The 17,002-nt window shown below is 42.8% G+C and overlaps 2 protein-coding genes across 4 annotated transcripts; both read left to right on the forward strand.

Moving 5' to 3' along the window:
• Window positions 1-800: 800 nt before the first annotated feature.
• Window positions 801-9,131, forward strand: RB195_004948 (uncharacterized protein; the record flags this gene model as incomplete). Of its 3 annotated transcripts, XM_064177184.1 has the most annotated exons (10): window positions 801-928; window positions 1,435-1,516; window positions 1,574-2,020; window positions 2,198-3,965; window positions 6,404-6,480; window positions 6,536-6,604; window positions 6,675-6,788; window positions 7,911-8,006; window positions 8,425-8,581; window positions 9,052-9,131. In XM_064177184.1, 10 exons carry the CDS (start codon window positions 801-803, stop codon window positions 9,129-9,131), a joined length of 3,018 nt encoding a protein of 1,005 aa, XP_064034309.1. The 3 variants fall into 3 exon arrangements, with proteins under 3 accessions (XP_064034309.1, XP_064034310.1, XP_064034311.1); XM_064177186.1 differs by lacking the exons at window positions 801-928; window positions 6,404-6,480; window positions 6,536-6,604; ... (2 more) ...; window positions 8,425-8,581; window positions 9,052-9,131 and adding an exon at window positions 1,143-1,194 and having other exon boundaries at window positions 1,359-1,486; window positions 2,198-4,054; XM_064177185.1 differs by lacking the exons at window positions 801-928; window positions 2,198-3,965; window positions 6,404-6,480; ... (3 more) ...; window positions 8,425-8,581; window positions 9,052-9,131 and adding an exon at window positions 1,143-1,194 and having other exon boundaries at window positions 1,359-1,486; window positions 1,574-2,086.
• A 3,505-nt stretch (window positions 9,132-12,636) lies between these two features.
• On the forward strand, window positions 12,637-15,405 carry RB195_004949 (uncharacterized protein; the record flags this gene model as incomplete). The annotated part of the gene is made up of 1 exon (XM_064177187.1): window positions 12,637-15,405. The coding sequence occupies one exon, from the start codon at window positions 12,637-12,639 to the stop codon at window positions 15,403-15,405; it is 2,769 nt and encodes a 922-aa protein (XP_064034312.1).
• Window positions 15,406-17,002: the final 1,597 nt, after the last annotated feature.

Consider the following 17,002-nt stretch of genomic DNA (forward strand, 5'->3'; position numbering starts at 1 on the left):
GGTGCAACATGGGCTCCGCCCAAAAATGAAAGGTCCTGGAAATTTCGAAATATGGGTGACAAGACTTTCTCTCCGGCCTAATACTTTTTGTTCATTTCATATTACGTACTGCATGAGAGTCATCATCTTTCTTTAAAGTTTATATGAATGTTTCGAAAAGGGCATAGAACTTAAATTCATAGTATTTCGATAGTATAGGATGCTTTTATGCCGGGTTGGAAATATAAGGACCATCTGTCGACGTCCTCCTGATTCAGTGCCACAATGGATTACTCTAAAAAGATCAATTTCTGCTCAACTTTCATAAAGACGACCTAGTAGGGAAAATAAGGGCCAGTCTGGTTAGATGTGGTCTGGAAGACAAGGTGAGAGTTAAGGAAGTATCTCTCACAAATTTCAAGAAGCAGTTAATCGGAAACAGAATGTACTCAAAACAGTGTGATATGCTTTTTCGGTAGGGCAGGCAACCATATGGTCTCTGGTGTAGCTTATTTAATTTCGTGCAAAACACGTCACCAAAACATCGACAAAACAGGCCGACCTCTTTGTGTTCGTATTAAAGGCATCACCCCACAAATCTGAGGTGGTACGGATTTCAGGTGGAGTATTCGTATACGGGATCGTAGATTATGGAGAGGGGGGTGATTCCGTCCATTTCTTCGTAATTGCCGTAAAAAAACGGCGCGGATGTGACGCATGCACAAGGCTGGCGCGCTCCAGTCGAGCTCGTTGTAGGAAATAGCGCGCCGAATCGCTCAAAGTCGTATCGTCCGGGCCGTTTTTACGGCAATTAGGAAGAAATGGACGGAATCATCCTTCTCTGCTGCAAATCCTACCTCACGCCTCAAAGCGGCGCAGCGGTGGCCCTGGCCGTCGGGCAGCTATGGTGGCGAGATTTCGTCTCGGCAGGTTCAACCATGCCACAAAGGTGTCCGGCTAGTAGCCCGGTCCTTGGGCCAAGGCAACAGGCTAGCTAAGTGAGAAGGTAGTACGACGATTCCGGTGCCAGGCTGCTAGCTTGCTAGTGCGACAAGCCGACCGAGGACAACACCCCCGTCGCGTCATACTGCTAATGTCTACTATGTGTTCTTCAGAAGCTAGGGCGTACCCCAGAAGCGACGCGCGTTGTCCTCGCCCGGGCAATGTGGCAAATATGCGAGGGCTACCGGCTAGAGGACGAAGCCGGCCAAAGAAGTTAGTCCGCCATCGCCAGCAACATCCAGTGCGCTTGGCAACACTTAACGTTGGGACGCTTACTGGAAGAAGTCGTGAACTGGCAGACAGTCTCAGAAAACGCCGTGTTGACATATGTTGTGTACAGGAGACTCGCTGAAAAGGCTCCAAGGCAAGGGAATTAGGCGATGGCTACAAGCTGATCTACCACGGCACATCAAATCGCAATGGTGTTGGTATCATATTGAACGAGTCGTTTAGAAATAGCGTCACAGCGGTGGATCGACTATCGGATCGCTTGATGGCTGTAAAAGTAGATACAGTAGAAGTGGAATTGCGAGTCGTCTCTGCTTATGCGCCACAGATGGGCTGTAGTGAAGAAGAGAAGGCGTGCTTTTAGGAAGATCTGGAGCAGTACTTCCAATCCCTGGAAAGCGAAGAAGTACTTTTAATCGGAGGAGACTTCAACGGACATGTCGGTTCCCGGAAAGACGGATTCGAAAGTTGTCATGGTGGATACGGCTATGGAGCTCGTAACGACGACGGGTTGCGAATCCTGGAGTATGCTGTTGCAAGTGACTTGATCATTGCTAACACGCAGTATCGGAAAAGAAAATCGCATTTGATCACGTGCACCAGCGGCGGTCGTGAAACACAAATAGATTTCTGGATGTTACGCCGACGAGATCGCCGACTTCTGCAGGATTCAAAAGTCATCCCTACAGACCATGTCGCTGCCCAACACCATCTGCTCGTTATGGACTTGAAAATCTCCCGCCCAAGGAAGAGACATCCAAGAACTGAAACACAGCGCATCAAATGGTGGAATCTGAAGGATCGAAAGGAGGTATTTTTCGCGTCCGTGGCTCCATCTACACTTCCCCACCCTACTCGTAGTGTGGAGGAAATGTAGTTGTCTACTTCCAGCGTTATACGCTTGACCGCGGAAAACACTCTGGGAAAGACGACTTTAGGTAAGCCAAAGGTACAAAAGGCTACGTGGTTTTGGAACGAGGAAGTTCAGGCGGCAATTCGTGAGAAGAAGTCCAAGTATAAGCTCTGGTGGAGGACGCGTCAGCCTGAAGATCGGAGTGCTTACCTAGCGGCGAAGAGGGAGGCTAAGAAGGTAGTCTCCAAGGCGAAGTCGGACCGCTACAAGGCTGTGTACGACATGCTTGATACCAGAGAAGGCGAGCGGGCAGTGTGTCGTTTAGTCAGAGCACGTCCTCGCTCAACGTTGGATATGGAGCACACCAAGATCGTTAAGGGAGCTGATGGAGCCGTTCTGCGCCGCTCTGGTCAGATCCTGGAGAGGTGGCGAGAGTACTACAATCACTTGTGCAACGAAGAGTTCTGTCATCCTCCCATCCCAACCGTTCCCAGCGTCGAAGGTCCTGTTCTACCAATTACTGCCGTCGAAGTCAGTGCTGCCCTCGCAAAAATGAAGTCGAACAAGGCAACCGGTCCTGATGACATACCTGCTGATATCTGGAAGCTTCTAGGAGATCGAGGGTCCATGTGGCTCGCAACTCTATTTAACAAGATCGTTGCAGAAGGACGGACTCCAGACGTTTGGCAAACTTCCGTGACCGTGCCTGTCTGGAAAGGGAAAGGAGACATTGCTGACTGCACCTCGTACAGGCCTATACGACTGCTGTGCCATACGATGAAGGTTTTTGAGCGTGTCCTGGAAGCTCGTCTGAGGAAAATTGTTAGCGTTTCACTCAACCAGTGCGGTTTTATGAAGGACTGCAGCACTATAGATGCTATCCATGCTGTCCGAATCCTCCTGGAGAAACATCGAGAGAAGAACCGCAGTGTGCATCTTGCTTTTCTCGATCTCGAGAAAGCTTTCGACCGTGTTCCACATGAACTGTTATGGATGTCCATGAGGTCGCATAGAGTACCAGATGAATATGTGCGGTGGACGAAGCTACTTTATGCGAAGCCTACCAGCGTTGTACGATGTACTGCTGGAACAAGCAGGCCATTCCCTGTACAAGTGGGGTTTCATCAGGGTTCATCCCTCTCACCTCTGCTGTTCATACTGTGCATGGACACGATAACGAAGGAAATCCAGAAGCAGCATCCGTGGACTCTACTCTTTGCCGACGATGTCATGCTCGCGTCGGAGTCTCGAGATGATCTTCAGAAACAAGTGCAGTCTTGGAAGGATCAGCTGCAGCAATATGGATTGCGCCTCAACACATCAAAAACTGAGTACATGGAGTGCGGACCAAGGATAGAGGATGGTTCAATTCGTGTTGATGGCACCGAATTAAACAAGGTAAACTGCTTTAAGTACCTTGGATCCAAAGTGACTTCCACAGGCGACATTGATCAAGAAGGTCGAGCACGTGTTAATGCTGCATGGATGAAATGGAAAATGGCAACAGGGGTACTGTGCGACAAGAAAGTTCCTCTTCGACTGAAGTCGAAGATCTACAGGACGGTTGTGCGTCCTGTTGCCCTTTACGGATGCGAGTGCTGGCCGACAACGAAAGCCTTGGAAAGAGTGCTGCACGCTATGGAGATGCGGATGTTGAGGTGGACGATAGGTATAACGCTAAAAGAGAAAGTATCCAACGACACTGTGCGCTCCATCTTCGATGTCGTTCCGATAACTGAGAAGATGAAGGAGGCGCGACTGAGATGGTTTGGTCACGTCTTGCGGCGGGAGGAAGATTCTGTTGCCAAAACCGCTCTGAAGCTCGACGTTTCAGGAGTGAGGCCGCGCGGAAGGCCAAAGATTCGCTGGTTAGACCGTGTGAAGCAGGATATGATAGATGCACGTTTGTGTACGGCTGATGCAATGGATAGAACCAAATGGAAGACAAGAAGCAGAAAAGCGGATCCTGCAACAACGCGGGACAAACGCTAGGAAGAAGAAGAAGAAGAGGACGGAATCATCCTTCTCTCTATAATCTACAATCCCGTATACGAATACTCCACCTAAAATCCGTACTACCTCAGATTCGTAGAGTGATCCCTTTAAAGAGATGGGATGAAACAATCAAATGCAGCAATCCCTCTCATCGCAGAAAGTATCATGAAAATGCTTCCTTCTGCATAGCTGTCATCGTACGAACCCCAAACTGCTTGCAGAACTTTCGAGGCGTTTTGGACAAACGCTAAAAGTCCTAAAATGAATAAAAAGGAAAAGTGCATAGAGAGCCGTAACCAACGAGCTGGTTCTGTATCAAGACCTTTGCGGGTTTTGATCTACGCGGTCCCATCCTAATTAGTATTAGCGAAGCGATTTTATCTCACGGCAACGGCTACTTAGATAAGCACAACGACTTGGGCTCTTTTGGTTTCGGTTTTGGATTTAGCATCTTATGGAATGATGACTTGTTTTGGATGAGGCATTTGAGAAGATATGTAACAAATGACCTGACTTTCCAGGCTCTGACGAAGGTGACGATGCCAAAACGTTAGCCGTAATAAAGTTTGTTGACATCCTTGGCTCATGCTTCATTTGACAATCAACAACTTCTCCTGACTTATTTGTCCTTCTCCACATCGCGATACCATTGCACGCCTCGTCGACGAAGGCCGCTGGTGACGTGGCTTGATGACTCAAAATTAATCATAAAGACGTTCAGAGGGACCTTAAAGCAATATCAAGGCCGCCGAATGAGACCATGAGCATGTCAGCCACACAGGGAATCTTTAAAAGGACGATCCGAAATAATGGAGATAGCATTAACAAGATTGCATTCGACCATGAATTTCCCAGCAAAAAAGTGAAAAGTACTCTGAAACGTGAGATGGGACGAGGTAGCTTCCGTCTTTACAAAAACAGAACAACTTGTGAAGAAGGATCGATCGTGTGCAGTAGAGAAGGTGCTTTCTCCGATCAACTCACCGCCTTCTCCGGTATGAATTTTTGAAACAACCGGGAAGATTTCTGGTGTTGAAATTCCCCGCATACCCAATATTTCATCCGGAGGAGACTACCTTCAGGAAACCATGCGCCCACAATCAGATAACGTTTCACTCCGTTTCCAAAGTTTGCCATGCGCTGGAGTGAATTTTGAAGAAAGAACCTATCAAAACAATATAAAGGTCAACTTGCAAGTTCATCATGAATTCTCTGCTTCAGTAACTCGATGAAGACTCCAGAGGACGCGCTAGTGCTGCCGGCTCCCGCCAGAAAGACAAAGTCGATCTTTTCATCTTCGACGAGGTTTTCCAGAATTCGGAGCAAGGATTAACAGTCATCCAACACGACTGTTCTGAATCCATCATACTATAGTAGGATGGATTCAGATTTGGAGCATCAAGTCTCTTTCTCTCATCACCAAACACTGGAGTGATCGAGAGTGGAACAAAGTCGAAAAGGGTTACCAGCAGATCACTGGGGCAGCACTAGTCCAGTCCAATTTCAACAGTGCCACCTAAAACGTTCATGTACTTCGCCATCGTTCACAAATTCTCCTGCTTTTCCCAATTTTTCGAACGAACTTTCAAATCCCGAACCAATCCCGAATTTCCAACTGAATCAAGTTTTGAGTCAATGGAACTTTTAGTGTTTTAGTGGATTTTCAGATCTAATTGGATTCGATCAAAATTCCTATTGAGATGCTAAGATGGGGCAAAGCGTCTCCAAAACCTGCACCAAAGTCATAGAGACAGCAGAACACTGCTTAAAGGCAGCATACCACGAATCTGACGCGGTGAGGGAATCCGCAGAAACAGCTAGAGAGTGAGGGTGTAGATTGCCTGATCAGAGTTGGTTCCGCTCATCTCTCCTTGATCTTCGTAAGAAACGGCGTGGAAATCATTTTGATTATTGCGAGATACGTTAGAACGCTCCTCTCCGCACATGCTCCTGTCCTCTTAGCAGCCTATTCGTTGGTTTTACTTGAATAGGCTGATGAGTAGGCATTTCTGGATCGCACATGGATGCGGCGGAGACACAAGGGTGGCGCGTGCCAATTAAAATCGTCTTAAAAACGCCGTCTACCGCGGCGTTTCTCAAAACGATCGGGGATAGATAAGCGGGACCACGTCTGATCCCGCAATCTACAACCATAACTCTAAATTTTCCTGATTTCTCTCCTTCACCACTTCACATCAGATCCGTGGTATGCTGCCTCTAAATATTTTATATATTCCAAAGCAAACATTTTGATTTTTTTCTTCAAAGTACTGCAAAACCTACAGGATCGAGCTTCTCAGTCACCCTCGACTACATCCTCATATCCTTATAGTCTTGTATTTCTAGTCTCGTATATGGTGGAAAAATATCGGATACATTATGATTTTGTCGTTACAACTCCCTGGCGGGTAGTATGGTATCAGGTAACAAAAAACCTTTTTGTCGACTTGATCCAGCAAATCCTCCTCTGTACTCTAGATTCGACCGCAAGATGTGCGCCAGACCACTCCTATCTCTGTTCATGATGAGGGCATGTCGATTTTCCAGGTTTTTCTCTGCTTCACTGCGAGTTTTCCAGAGTTTTTCATTAGCGCACTATCGATGGTCCTTGTTTAAGGTGACAACTGCAAATCTATCCTGTTTTCTTGAATACGACAATCGTCTACAGGGTGATCTTGATCGTACCTCGTATATCCAATCTTTTGCTATGCAACCATGTGCGGATTCAAAGGTTTGTCAGTCACTTCCTAGATCCAGTTATGATCACCTTCTTCGGAATAGAACAGATTTGGGATCTCGGTCTTGTCTAGGACGAAGTAGGTGGGGTCTGATGAGACAGTTCTAAGAGATTCAGTGGTCGGATACCGCTTCAAGCCAACCAAGAAATTTCGTCCGTTTCGGGTCGATGAGTCTATATAAACAATGAAGGATAAAATGTGGGGTTAATCAATCTGCTAGGGATGCGCCACCACGTCCACTTCAATTCAGAATCGTTTGTGGTTTACAAACGTGTAATTGGCCTATACAATGACTTGCGGTGGACAGCCGATGTGTCAAGTCAGGGTTTTTCTTCCCAGACAAGTCTGGTAACAATTCATCGACCCCTGAGATGCCCGGGGGATACACGAACATATTTCGACGAGGTCACGCTGCAGGCGTTCATGGAGGCGCAGACAACCGTCTTAGATGCTCTTTTAGTCATAGAGACGCAAAGAACTACACAGTTATAAGAAAGAAGAGAACGGAAGCAATTTTTTTCCATATTTGAAGCTATAAGATGCATCCTTCTCTCATATTTCACGTGGTTACTTCTCTTGCTTCTGCGACGATTACAAATTTGAGATCATCTCACATCACAAGTTTCCAGTAGATGAGTGTGATCCTCCAAATTTATTAAGTAGCTCGTGAATTATATCCTAGCCGGTGATCCAACTTATGAATAATCTGCTGGAACCTTCTTTGCACGTCCCCCCCCCTTTCTCGGAGGGATAAAAGGCTTGATGAGCGCTAGGGCGGATTCGAACCTCCGATCGTTCATGCAGGCAGCGGAATCTCTAGCCGCTACACTACACCTGCACCTTTGGGTGTATATAGTCGGGTCAAAACGACATGAAGCACAGAGAGATGGGACCATCGAGAACTGCAGCAATGAATGGTGGTAGCAGGAGTCTTCATTCGATCCTAACCGCTGCCCTCCACCGCACCGCTTCGACCGCAACCGTCTACGCAACTGCACCGTGCCTCATGTCGTTTTCACCCTACTATACTTTGCAGCAAATAATACAGAAAATTTATGTTATGTAATGTATTATATATCATGTTCCTAATGTTTATTCACTGCGATCCCTTCCAGCTCGCCATATACGATGCTCATACTGTTGGGATAGGAATCGCGCGACTTCTCATCAACAATGAATTGTTTGTTGGGCCTTTGTACGCCGATTCTTTCGTAAGTTCCAAAACTTTCGTCGAAGTACAACAAGTTTAAGCTGGTTCAAATACCTTTCTTTTTTTCAAATTTTTGCCAAATGTTTTGTTTTGTTATGAGCTGCTCATTATTTTTTACTTTTTTCTTTTTTAAGTTTCATCGCCTTTTAAAATCATCGTTGCATGCGGGGTTTGATCATGGCAAATCTTTTTGAGATCTACTAAATTCCCAACTCAAAGCAAAATCCTAGCAATATCCTAAGAAGCTTTTTTGTTCGTATTAATCTCCTCTTGAAAGTAGGCTTTTTTAAAATCATGAGGGGGAATTTCTGTCTTTTGTTTTCTTCTGCTCTCTTACTTTTTTCCAGATGTTTTTGGCCATGCATACTTTCATGCATGCTATGTTTTCATGCATAGCATTCCTCCCAAATGTTTTCCAGGAAGTGGCTCGAGCTTTACTCTACAGTTTATTGAACGGAAGGTATCGAGGACAATATCGCAATGTACAAATGCAAATCCCATCCGTGAACGAGGATGGATCACGTCTGGTGGAAGAAATTAGCCAGGGAAGGTGCATAACGGACGATTTTACACAAGGTAACGTAAGGACTGCTATATTCACTACGTTACTACTAAGGACAAATCTAATGGAGTGGATAAATTTCCAACATGAGTGAATCCAATGCTGTAGCACGATGGTGGCGTCGAAGCGACCCGAAACTTGTTGGAATTGCGCGGGTCTCTGCGTTCGAAGCGTCGGCGTGGGACCCTTGCCCTTCTCTTCGCTCCGACCGAAGAGCTAGTGAGGGTCCCGCCGCGAGCGTAACACAGCCTACACAATTACACCAGGTTTCGGATCGTTTTGAAACAACTCAGCTTAGATGGAGGTTTGTCCTAATGAGAGATAAAATTTTGACAAAAATCTCCCAAAAAAGGGCCGACACCGAGTTTTCTTAATATTTTTCTGAGCGGGATTTTTCTGGCAATAAAATACAGATGTTATAGTTTTTTTATAAAATCCCCATAGCATTACTGCTATGACTAAGATCAACACGGTTCGTTTTCAGGTCTATCGACAAAATTTCGTCTTGAAACGGACCCATCACGGATTTATTCAACAACAGAATATGATGTTAGCATTGTTTAGGATTTTATTGAAATTTTCACATTTCATAAAAAAAACTGCTTTTCTTTCAGAAAAATTTTAAAAAATGGTAATCTCTAACTGACGCAGATATGCTTTCTCGTCTCTATTTCCCGCTCTTTCTTATTCTTCGCAAAGGTTTCTTTTCGAAAAAAAAACCGGAGGATTTTTTTCGTTTTCTTAACTCCGAGTGCAAACGCATCGCTTTTAGAACACAAGTTTGATCCATCCCATGAAGTGCTAAAAAATCGGCAGAATTCGCATCATGAGAATTATTTAGCCTTGAGTTGGAGCAAAATTACGTTGCCCAGCCAATTTGTTATCATTCAAAAAAAACTTATACAACTTAAAGGCCTCACCCCACGAATCTGAGGTGGTGCAGATTTCAGGTGGAGTATTCGTACACGGGACCGTAGATTATGGAGAGGGGGCTGATTCCGTCCATTTCTTTGTAATTGCCGTAAAAAACGGCCCGGAAGGGGCGGCGCCGCACAAGGCTGGCGCGCTCTAGTCGAACAGTTGTAGAAAATAGCGCGCCGGAACGCTCGAAGACGTATCTTCTGAGCCGTTTTTTACGGAAGAAATGGACGGAATCTCGCTACTCCACCTCAGATTCGTGGAGTGATGCCCATTGAACAAAATGCTGCGTATTAAAGCCAACTGACCAGGAAATTAACGACGTTACTATCTCCTCAGAAGAAAATAGGGTTAGGAGTGCAGATGACGAATATGAGCGCAATCACCCCTAACTCCCTCTATCTGCGCTGAAAAAAAGGCAAGAGAACCAACAGCACACTGATTGTCCGCTCGCGCGCGGACGCGGCGCGTATGCATGCGCTCGCGCACGTAAGGCGTTGCTTGGTGCCTCGTAGGGAAATCCGAACGACAAGGCCGTTTTGCCGGACAACCATTGGGAACTGAAGTACGGTGATCGTGCTCATACTCGTGATCTGTACCCCTAACCATATCGTTTCGTGGAAAAATCTCAGTATCTTCAACTTTTTGGCGCAAAACTTTGATTTTTCTGCTTCGACGTTTTAATTGTATAGGATTCTTTAAACGTTGACGTTTGTTATTTCGATTTTAGACAGTGATTGATTTGGAGGAGATTAAAGGCTGTACAAAGTTAAATTGTTGTAAATAAAGTTTTATTTCCCTTGTGTGTGTTTCCTTCTTTGGAAATGTTGACAGGTATCACACCGAAAACATTTCATTCTTAAACGTTCCGATGAATATCTTAGAACGTTCACATTCATAGCACGTGAAATTTGTTATGGATAGATGTCAGGATGCTTTATGGCACGCAAAATTCTACCCCAAGCGAAAAAAAGGAACGAAGAAGAGAAAATTAGAAAATTCGGGAGAAAGACATAATTTTATGACGATCGTAATTTTCTCGTTAATCCCCTTTTTTTCAAAGTCCATTTCATGAGATCGATTTTTCAGGTGAATTTTCATGGCAGATCTGGACAATTTCTAGCAGTTGTTTGTGATGAACTGCTGCAGAATTCACCTAACCCATTTTTTTTTTCTATCAGGGAGCAAAAAACTGAATCGCTAATCAATCGGTCATTAACTAAATGCCATAGCAATTAGAGGCGAACGCTGAGTTTTCAGTTCTGTTTTTCTTTCGAGAAAAATTCCTTTGCAGGCCGCTAACGAACTACGGAAAAGCGAACAGTTGTGGAGAATTTTCTTCCCGTTTTTCATTAATTCCCCTGTAACTTATGGAAGTTCGTAGCAACATAAAGATGTTATTAGTAGAATTTGATCTAATAATTTTGGAGAGATTCTATAAGATCACAGAGTAATTTATTTGAGGAAGAGATTTCCGTATCCTAATCCCAAACAAGCCAGTTAAATAGAGATATAGTCATTTGAAGAGAGCGGTTCAAAGTTAATTAAGTCACTCAAAGTCACTTAAAATTAAAGAAATAACAAAATCAAACAAATCGGAACAAATAAATTCAAACGACCCATGTGTTGCTCCCATTCTCCTAATTTCGATAGATTTGTGGACTTAATTCTGGTCCATGAAAATGTGAAAGATTGGTTCTTTCTCATATTCTCATTTGATGAGAAAAAATTTTTTCCAAAATCATTGACTAAAAAAGAGATATTATTTTTGCGGATTGGTGGTGGTCATATTGAAGAACAGCAGTGAATTTTTACACAAAAATATTCGGATTTTTCCCACCAAACAATTCAAACAGCAAGAAAAACTATCTAAATTTTAAAGTCGTTCTAACCAAGTCAAGTCCTGAGCCCGTATCCACTAAAATTTAATAGTAATAATAATTAATAATAATAATAATTTAGAAATAATCCTGTTGGATAAACGCGCTCTAGCAAAAAAAGTGCCCTGGTTACCGGATACATTGCTATCGAATAAAGATTTGTCCACGGAAAAACCCATTACGCATTGGGAATACACTCCTATTCGTCTTAGCAGTGGGAGTTTTTCTGGAATAAACGGCTAGGTCCTGCAGCGAAGTGATATTGCACCAAGTTTGCGTCAACAAGATAAACAAATAATACTGGACAAAAGGGTTCAAAAAAGGAGTCACTGCTAGTTTGGTTTTCATCGTACTTATCCTTACAAAGATAAATATTATATTCTTTTCTCGTTTTTTTTTTCGGATCACTGCTTCCAGAGTCTTTTGCATTTGCGTACGGGAGTGCGCTCGGAGTGGCGCTCGAAGCGGCAGGCCAGCTAGTGATTGTGATCGAGGCGGGACCCTCGCCTACTCCCATCGAACCGTATGAACAGAGGTCCCACCCCCGTCGCTACCGTCACCTCCACTTCGCCACGTCAAACGCAACCGTTTACGCAATCTGCATACACAACACTTTGTATCCTTGCCTGGGTATCTATGGTGGCAATTATTTATTTATTTATTTATTTATTTATTTGTTCACATACACCAATGGTGCATCAAAAAAAACCAAAGAAAACACATTTTTCTATATTTGCGATTATTTGCATCTATTCTATACCGACCACCTACCGCGGTGTTTTAGTGCTCTTTTCTTATACATTAGGGAAATTTATGACTTGCTATTTTATTACTCCATATATATATTTTATCAAATTAATTTGTTATCGCAACACTGCAAGATCGAACCAACATCAAATTAGCAGAATTTCACGTCTTAAATCAGGAGATTGGTGTTTTTTGTTGGTTTTTTCTGGTATTTTTCTCAAAAATCGGGTGATAAATATAAAAGATAACGAAGTGCTGTCAAATCAGACATGGTCTCTTTCAGCTACCGTTCAGAAATATCTCTGCAGTTTCTCTTCTAGTTCTTGAATGAGACAAAGTACGTAAGTTACTGTTCTTCCTTAATTACTGCAAGTCTAGGCTAAAATGAACTATAAATATAATATAAATAATTATAATATACTCTTACTACTAACACCACCGTGAGCGGTCGGTAGCTACTGCCTTCCCTCACGTATCTTCGCATCAGTCGCCTGGACAACCTGATGCTCAAATACTAGTCCATCATGCTGAATCTCCGGATTGGTACTATCAACTGCCGCACCCTGAGCTCCAGGACAAGAATTGCCGCGTTGGAAGAGGCCACAATGGAGGTACCTTTCGATATAATCGGATTATGCAGTACACAAAGAAGAGGATACGAAGTTTTAAAATTACAGCTAAGTGGTCATATGATTTTCTTTTCCGACTCAACAGGGTTTCTGGTCAATAAGAAATGGATTAATTGCTGTTTTTTTCACCCTCTTTGTGACAGAGTCTCATACATCGACATTCTCACAAAAACCAGCCGCTTTCGTGTAATTCAAGTGTACGCACCAACGACTGACTATGCCGACAACGAATACGCCGATTTCCTTCAAACTGTTTCTGAAGCACTGCTATCACGCTTCCAAAGTCCTCCACAAATTAGATATTCCACATACAAACTTGTCGTTGGAGATTTCAATGCTAAAGTCGGATGTGGAGAATTGGGAGAGAACTTTATAGGGCCATATGGTCTAGGAACGCGCAACCGAAGAGGAAACACATTGGCTAGTTTCTGTTCGGAAAATGAGCTTTATCTGATGAATAACCGCTTCCCAAAAAGGCTTACCAGAAAATGGACATGGATATCTCCTAATATGAAAACAAGAAATGCCATCGATTTTGTTTTATCAACGAACCCCTCCATTTTCCTTGACGTGGACATCATCGGTCGGTTCCACTTCGATAGTGATCATCGGCTCGTCATGGCAAAAATTCGTCTGCCGTCTCAATTCCATTACTTTCGAAATAACTCCAAGTGTAAGACAGTTTTGAATAGATCTATTTTCCGTTCTACTTTAAAGCAACTCGCAACTACCGCCGATCTAAGTAATTATGAGCAACTGAAAGCTACAATAAAAATAGCCGCTACTGTTGCTACATCCAGGACAAAAGAGACCCACATTTCCGATACGACAAGAAAACTGTATGAAATTCGACATCGACTTTTACATGAACAGTCTGCTAAAAACGCTGTGGAATTTTCAATTGTCAGCAAAGCACTGCGGCTCTCTTTGAAAACAGACATCGAGCAGAAACATCTGATGCGATTACATCAAGCAATCTCTAGAAGTGTTAGCCTTCGAAGAGCTCTACAGGCGAACCAAATCTTCACAAGAACATTGACACAACTGAGGAAAGAAGACGGCTCAGTCGCGAGATCTCCTGCTGACGTCGCCAAAGCAGTCCAAGAATTCTACAGCCAGTTATTCTCCTCAAAAAGATTACCTGCATCAATTCCATGGTATCAACTTGACGATGTGCCACCAATCCTAGCAGATGAAGTAAGCCGTGCGGTGAAGAAAATGAAGCTAGGAAAAGCGCCAGGACCAGATTTGATCACTGCCGAATCACTGATAACGGGATATGATGTGGTCAAAGATTCCTTGATCAAACTTTTTAATGACTGCCTTGAGAGAGAAAAGCTTCCGATTACGCTTTCCGATTCTTCAATACTGTTGTTGTTTAAAAAAAAAAGGGAACAACTTGATATCAACAACTACCGTCCTATTGCACTGTTGTCCGTCATATATAAGGTATTTAGTTCGATCATTTTACAAAGAATGATGGCTTCCCTAGAAATCAACCAACCCATCGAACAGGCTGGCTTTCGACGCAACTTTTCCACTTTAGATCACATTCACGTCATTAACCAATTGGTAGAGAAAAGCCTTGAGTACAATTTTCCGCTGTACATAGCTTTCGTTGACTACTCGAAAGCGTTTGATTCTGTGGAACATAACATGATATGGACGTCACTACATCGACAAGGAGTTCATCCAAAGATAATTCGTCTTCTTTCGAACATCTACACATCTGCTTCTGTAACATTTGAAATATGTGGTAATCAAGTTCCTATCAACGCTAGACGAGGTGTTCGACAGGGAGACCCAATCTCTCCCTCCCTCTTCACTGCCGTTTTGGAAACCGTCTTCCGTAGCCTAGATTGGAGAAACAGAGGTATCAACATAAATGGGCTCCGTTTAAGTCATCTCAGGTACGCTGATGATGTAGTTCTCTTCGCGCACAAACCACAAGAACTCGAATTAATGCTACAAGAAATGAGCGACAAAAGCCAAATTGTGGGACTGAGAATGAATTTCTCTAAGACTCTTGTCATGACCAATTCCGAAGAAATACCGATCTCAACTGATGGATCTCCTATACATTACTGCAGCAACTTTGTTTATCTTGGTCAATGCATATCCTTTGATAGGAATCTAACAACTGAGCTAAATAGGCGAATTCGCTCTGGCTGGAACTCATTCAACCGATTCCGTTCATATTTCACAAATAGAAGGTTTCCAATGAAATTCAAACGTCGACTTTATACAAAATGTGTGGAACCTTGTCTCCTCTACGGCTGTGAAACTTGGGCTACAAGAAGCAAAGATCTCAAGGCGCTACAGATAGCTCAACGGCAAATAATGAGAAGAATGCTCGGTGTAACTCTTCTTATGCATCGTACGAACTTGTGGCTGGAAAATACTGCAAAACTCCCAGATATCAGGGCTAGAGCGATTGAAAGAAAGTGGACATGGGCCAGAAAAATGTGTACTGCAAAGGACAACCGATGGACGAAGATGATTACCGAATGGAGACCATGGATTTGGAAACGACAAGTTGGCCGACCAAAAACAAGATGGAGAGATTCGTTCGTATCGGACTTTGGAGAAACATGGATGCGAACCGCTACTACTGATGTGAGCAGATGGAGACAAAGCATGCAACGACACATTGTAACATTGTGATATCGTTCAATAAATAAATAAATAAATAAAATTATAATATAATATAATCTTATGTCTGCCTTATTCGTTGCGGCTACTTTACGCTAAAACGTAGGCATACATCGGTATCCCATTAATGATGAGGTTTTTTTTTCTAGTAAATAAATGACACTAAAAGAAGAAAATAAATAAAATAAGAAAATAAAATAAACTAAGACTAAAAATATTAGGATTTCCTGCAAAATTTGTTGTGGTGTAATCAAAATGGATAAAGAACAAAGTTTATGGCGTTAATCAAATCCATCGGATGCGGCAAAGCGTTCATTTCAATCCAGAATCGCATGAGATTCTATGAATGCGTGGGTGGCCTTACATATTGACTTCCGGGAGTTAGTCCGGTACTAACTTGCCGAACCCGAAGGGACAAAAGGGTTGACTGGCCCTTAGAGCGGATTCGAACCATCGACAGACCGTGTAGTCACAGCGAAACCTCTTACAAACTGCGCTACACTCGCTCACAATGTCAGTGTAGCTAATTTTTTATTTTACGAATTAACTCATAATTAATTAATTAATTAATTAATTGAGGCTACTGACTAATCAAGGCTATTAATTTTCTTGGCTAATTAATTAAGATTTGTTTCCTAGGTTTTCTCTTGGATTGTTGTTTGGTGAAGCGATTCACAACAACACAACATACAGGAAATTCAAACCCAACAGTCAATTCCATTCCAGAGAAATTTTTTTATCTGGACTAGCGAATAAGTGGCCCAGGTCACTTCCAAAAGTGTTACTTAAAGTGCAATTTTCCCCGTCCTTCAAAAAGTCTCCATCATTTCAATTCCTCAATTATAAATAAATTTCCAAATCCTCCACCAGCCGCGACTTTCCCAAAACAGCCAAATTTTGAATCAATGGAATTTTTTAATGTTTTCGAGACGTTTCGAATCCAATCCGCGACACGATTCGATTAAGATTCATATGGAGATGCTAAGGTGAAGTTAAATATGGAGTATTTGAATTTTATTTGTGATGCGAAATAATTTTTGAAAAATTTGCGAGGTTTCTACCTTTTTTTTTTCGCTGCCTGAGTCCCTATTAGAAATCTAAACGGTTAGTGTCTCAGGAATAATTCACATGTAAGGCTTAGTTCATGAGATTTTCGCAAGTGTTTCCTTTTTTCTAATAGGTGTCGCTCTATTCCCACTATCATTTTTAGCAAATTATAATGATGCTGCAGTTTGAAAGGAATTTTCTCAAGCAGATTAATTCCGTGAATAATTTCGAGCTATTTGCCATCCGGATAAGGTTCAAATTTCGTTTTCTTTGCGTAAAGTGCAATGCAGTGTCGTTTTTTTTCTGCCCCATAAGATTCTTACCAATTTTTTACCTGGTTTGCAGCAAATTACGTATCACTCACGATATATTGACTTTCATATAGGTCCCACGGATAGCCATGAAACTTTACTACTTTTGCTTCTTTTTACTTTTACTTCTTTACTATTACTATTTTTATTATCGGTTTCATCACCTTCACAAAGAATACATATCTCTCTGAGCAAACAAAAAACCTAAATACGGTGTATCACAAAATTGGGATTCCTACATAAATAGCTAG

Source organism: Necator americanus, chromosome I, assembly GCF_031761385.1.
Source record: "Necator americanus strain Aroian chromosome I, whole genome shotgun sequence".
Taxonomy (NCBI): Eukaryota; Metazoa; Nematoda; class Chromadorea; order Rhabditida; family Ancylostomatidae; genus Necator; species Necator americanus.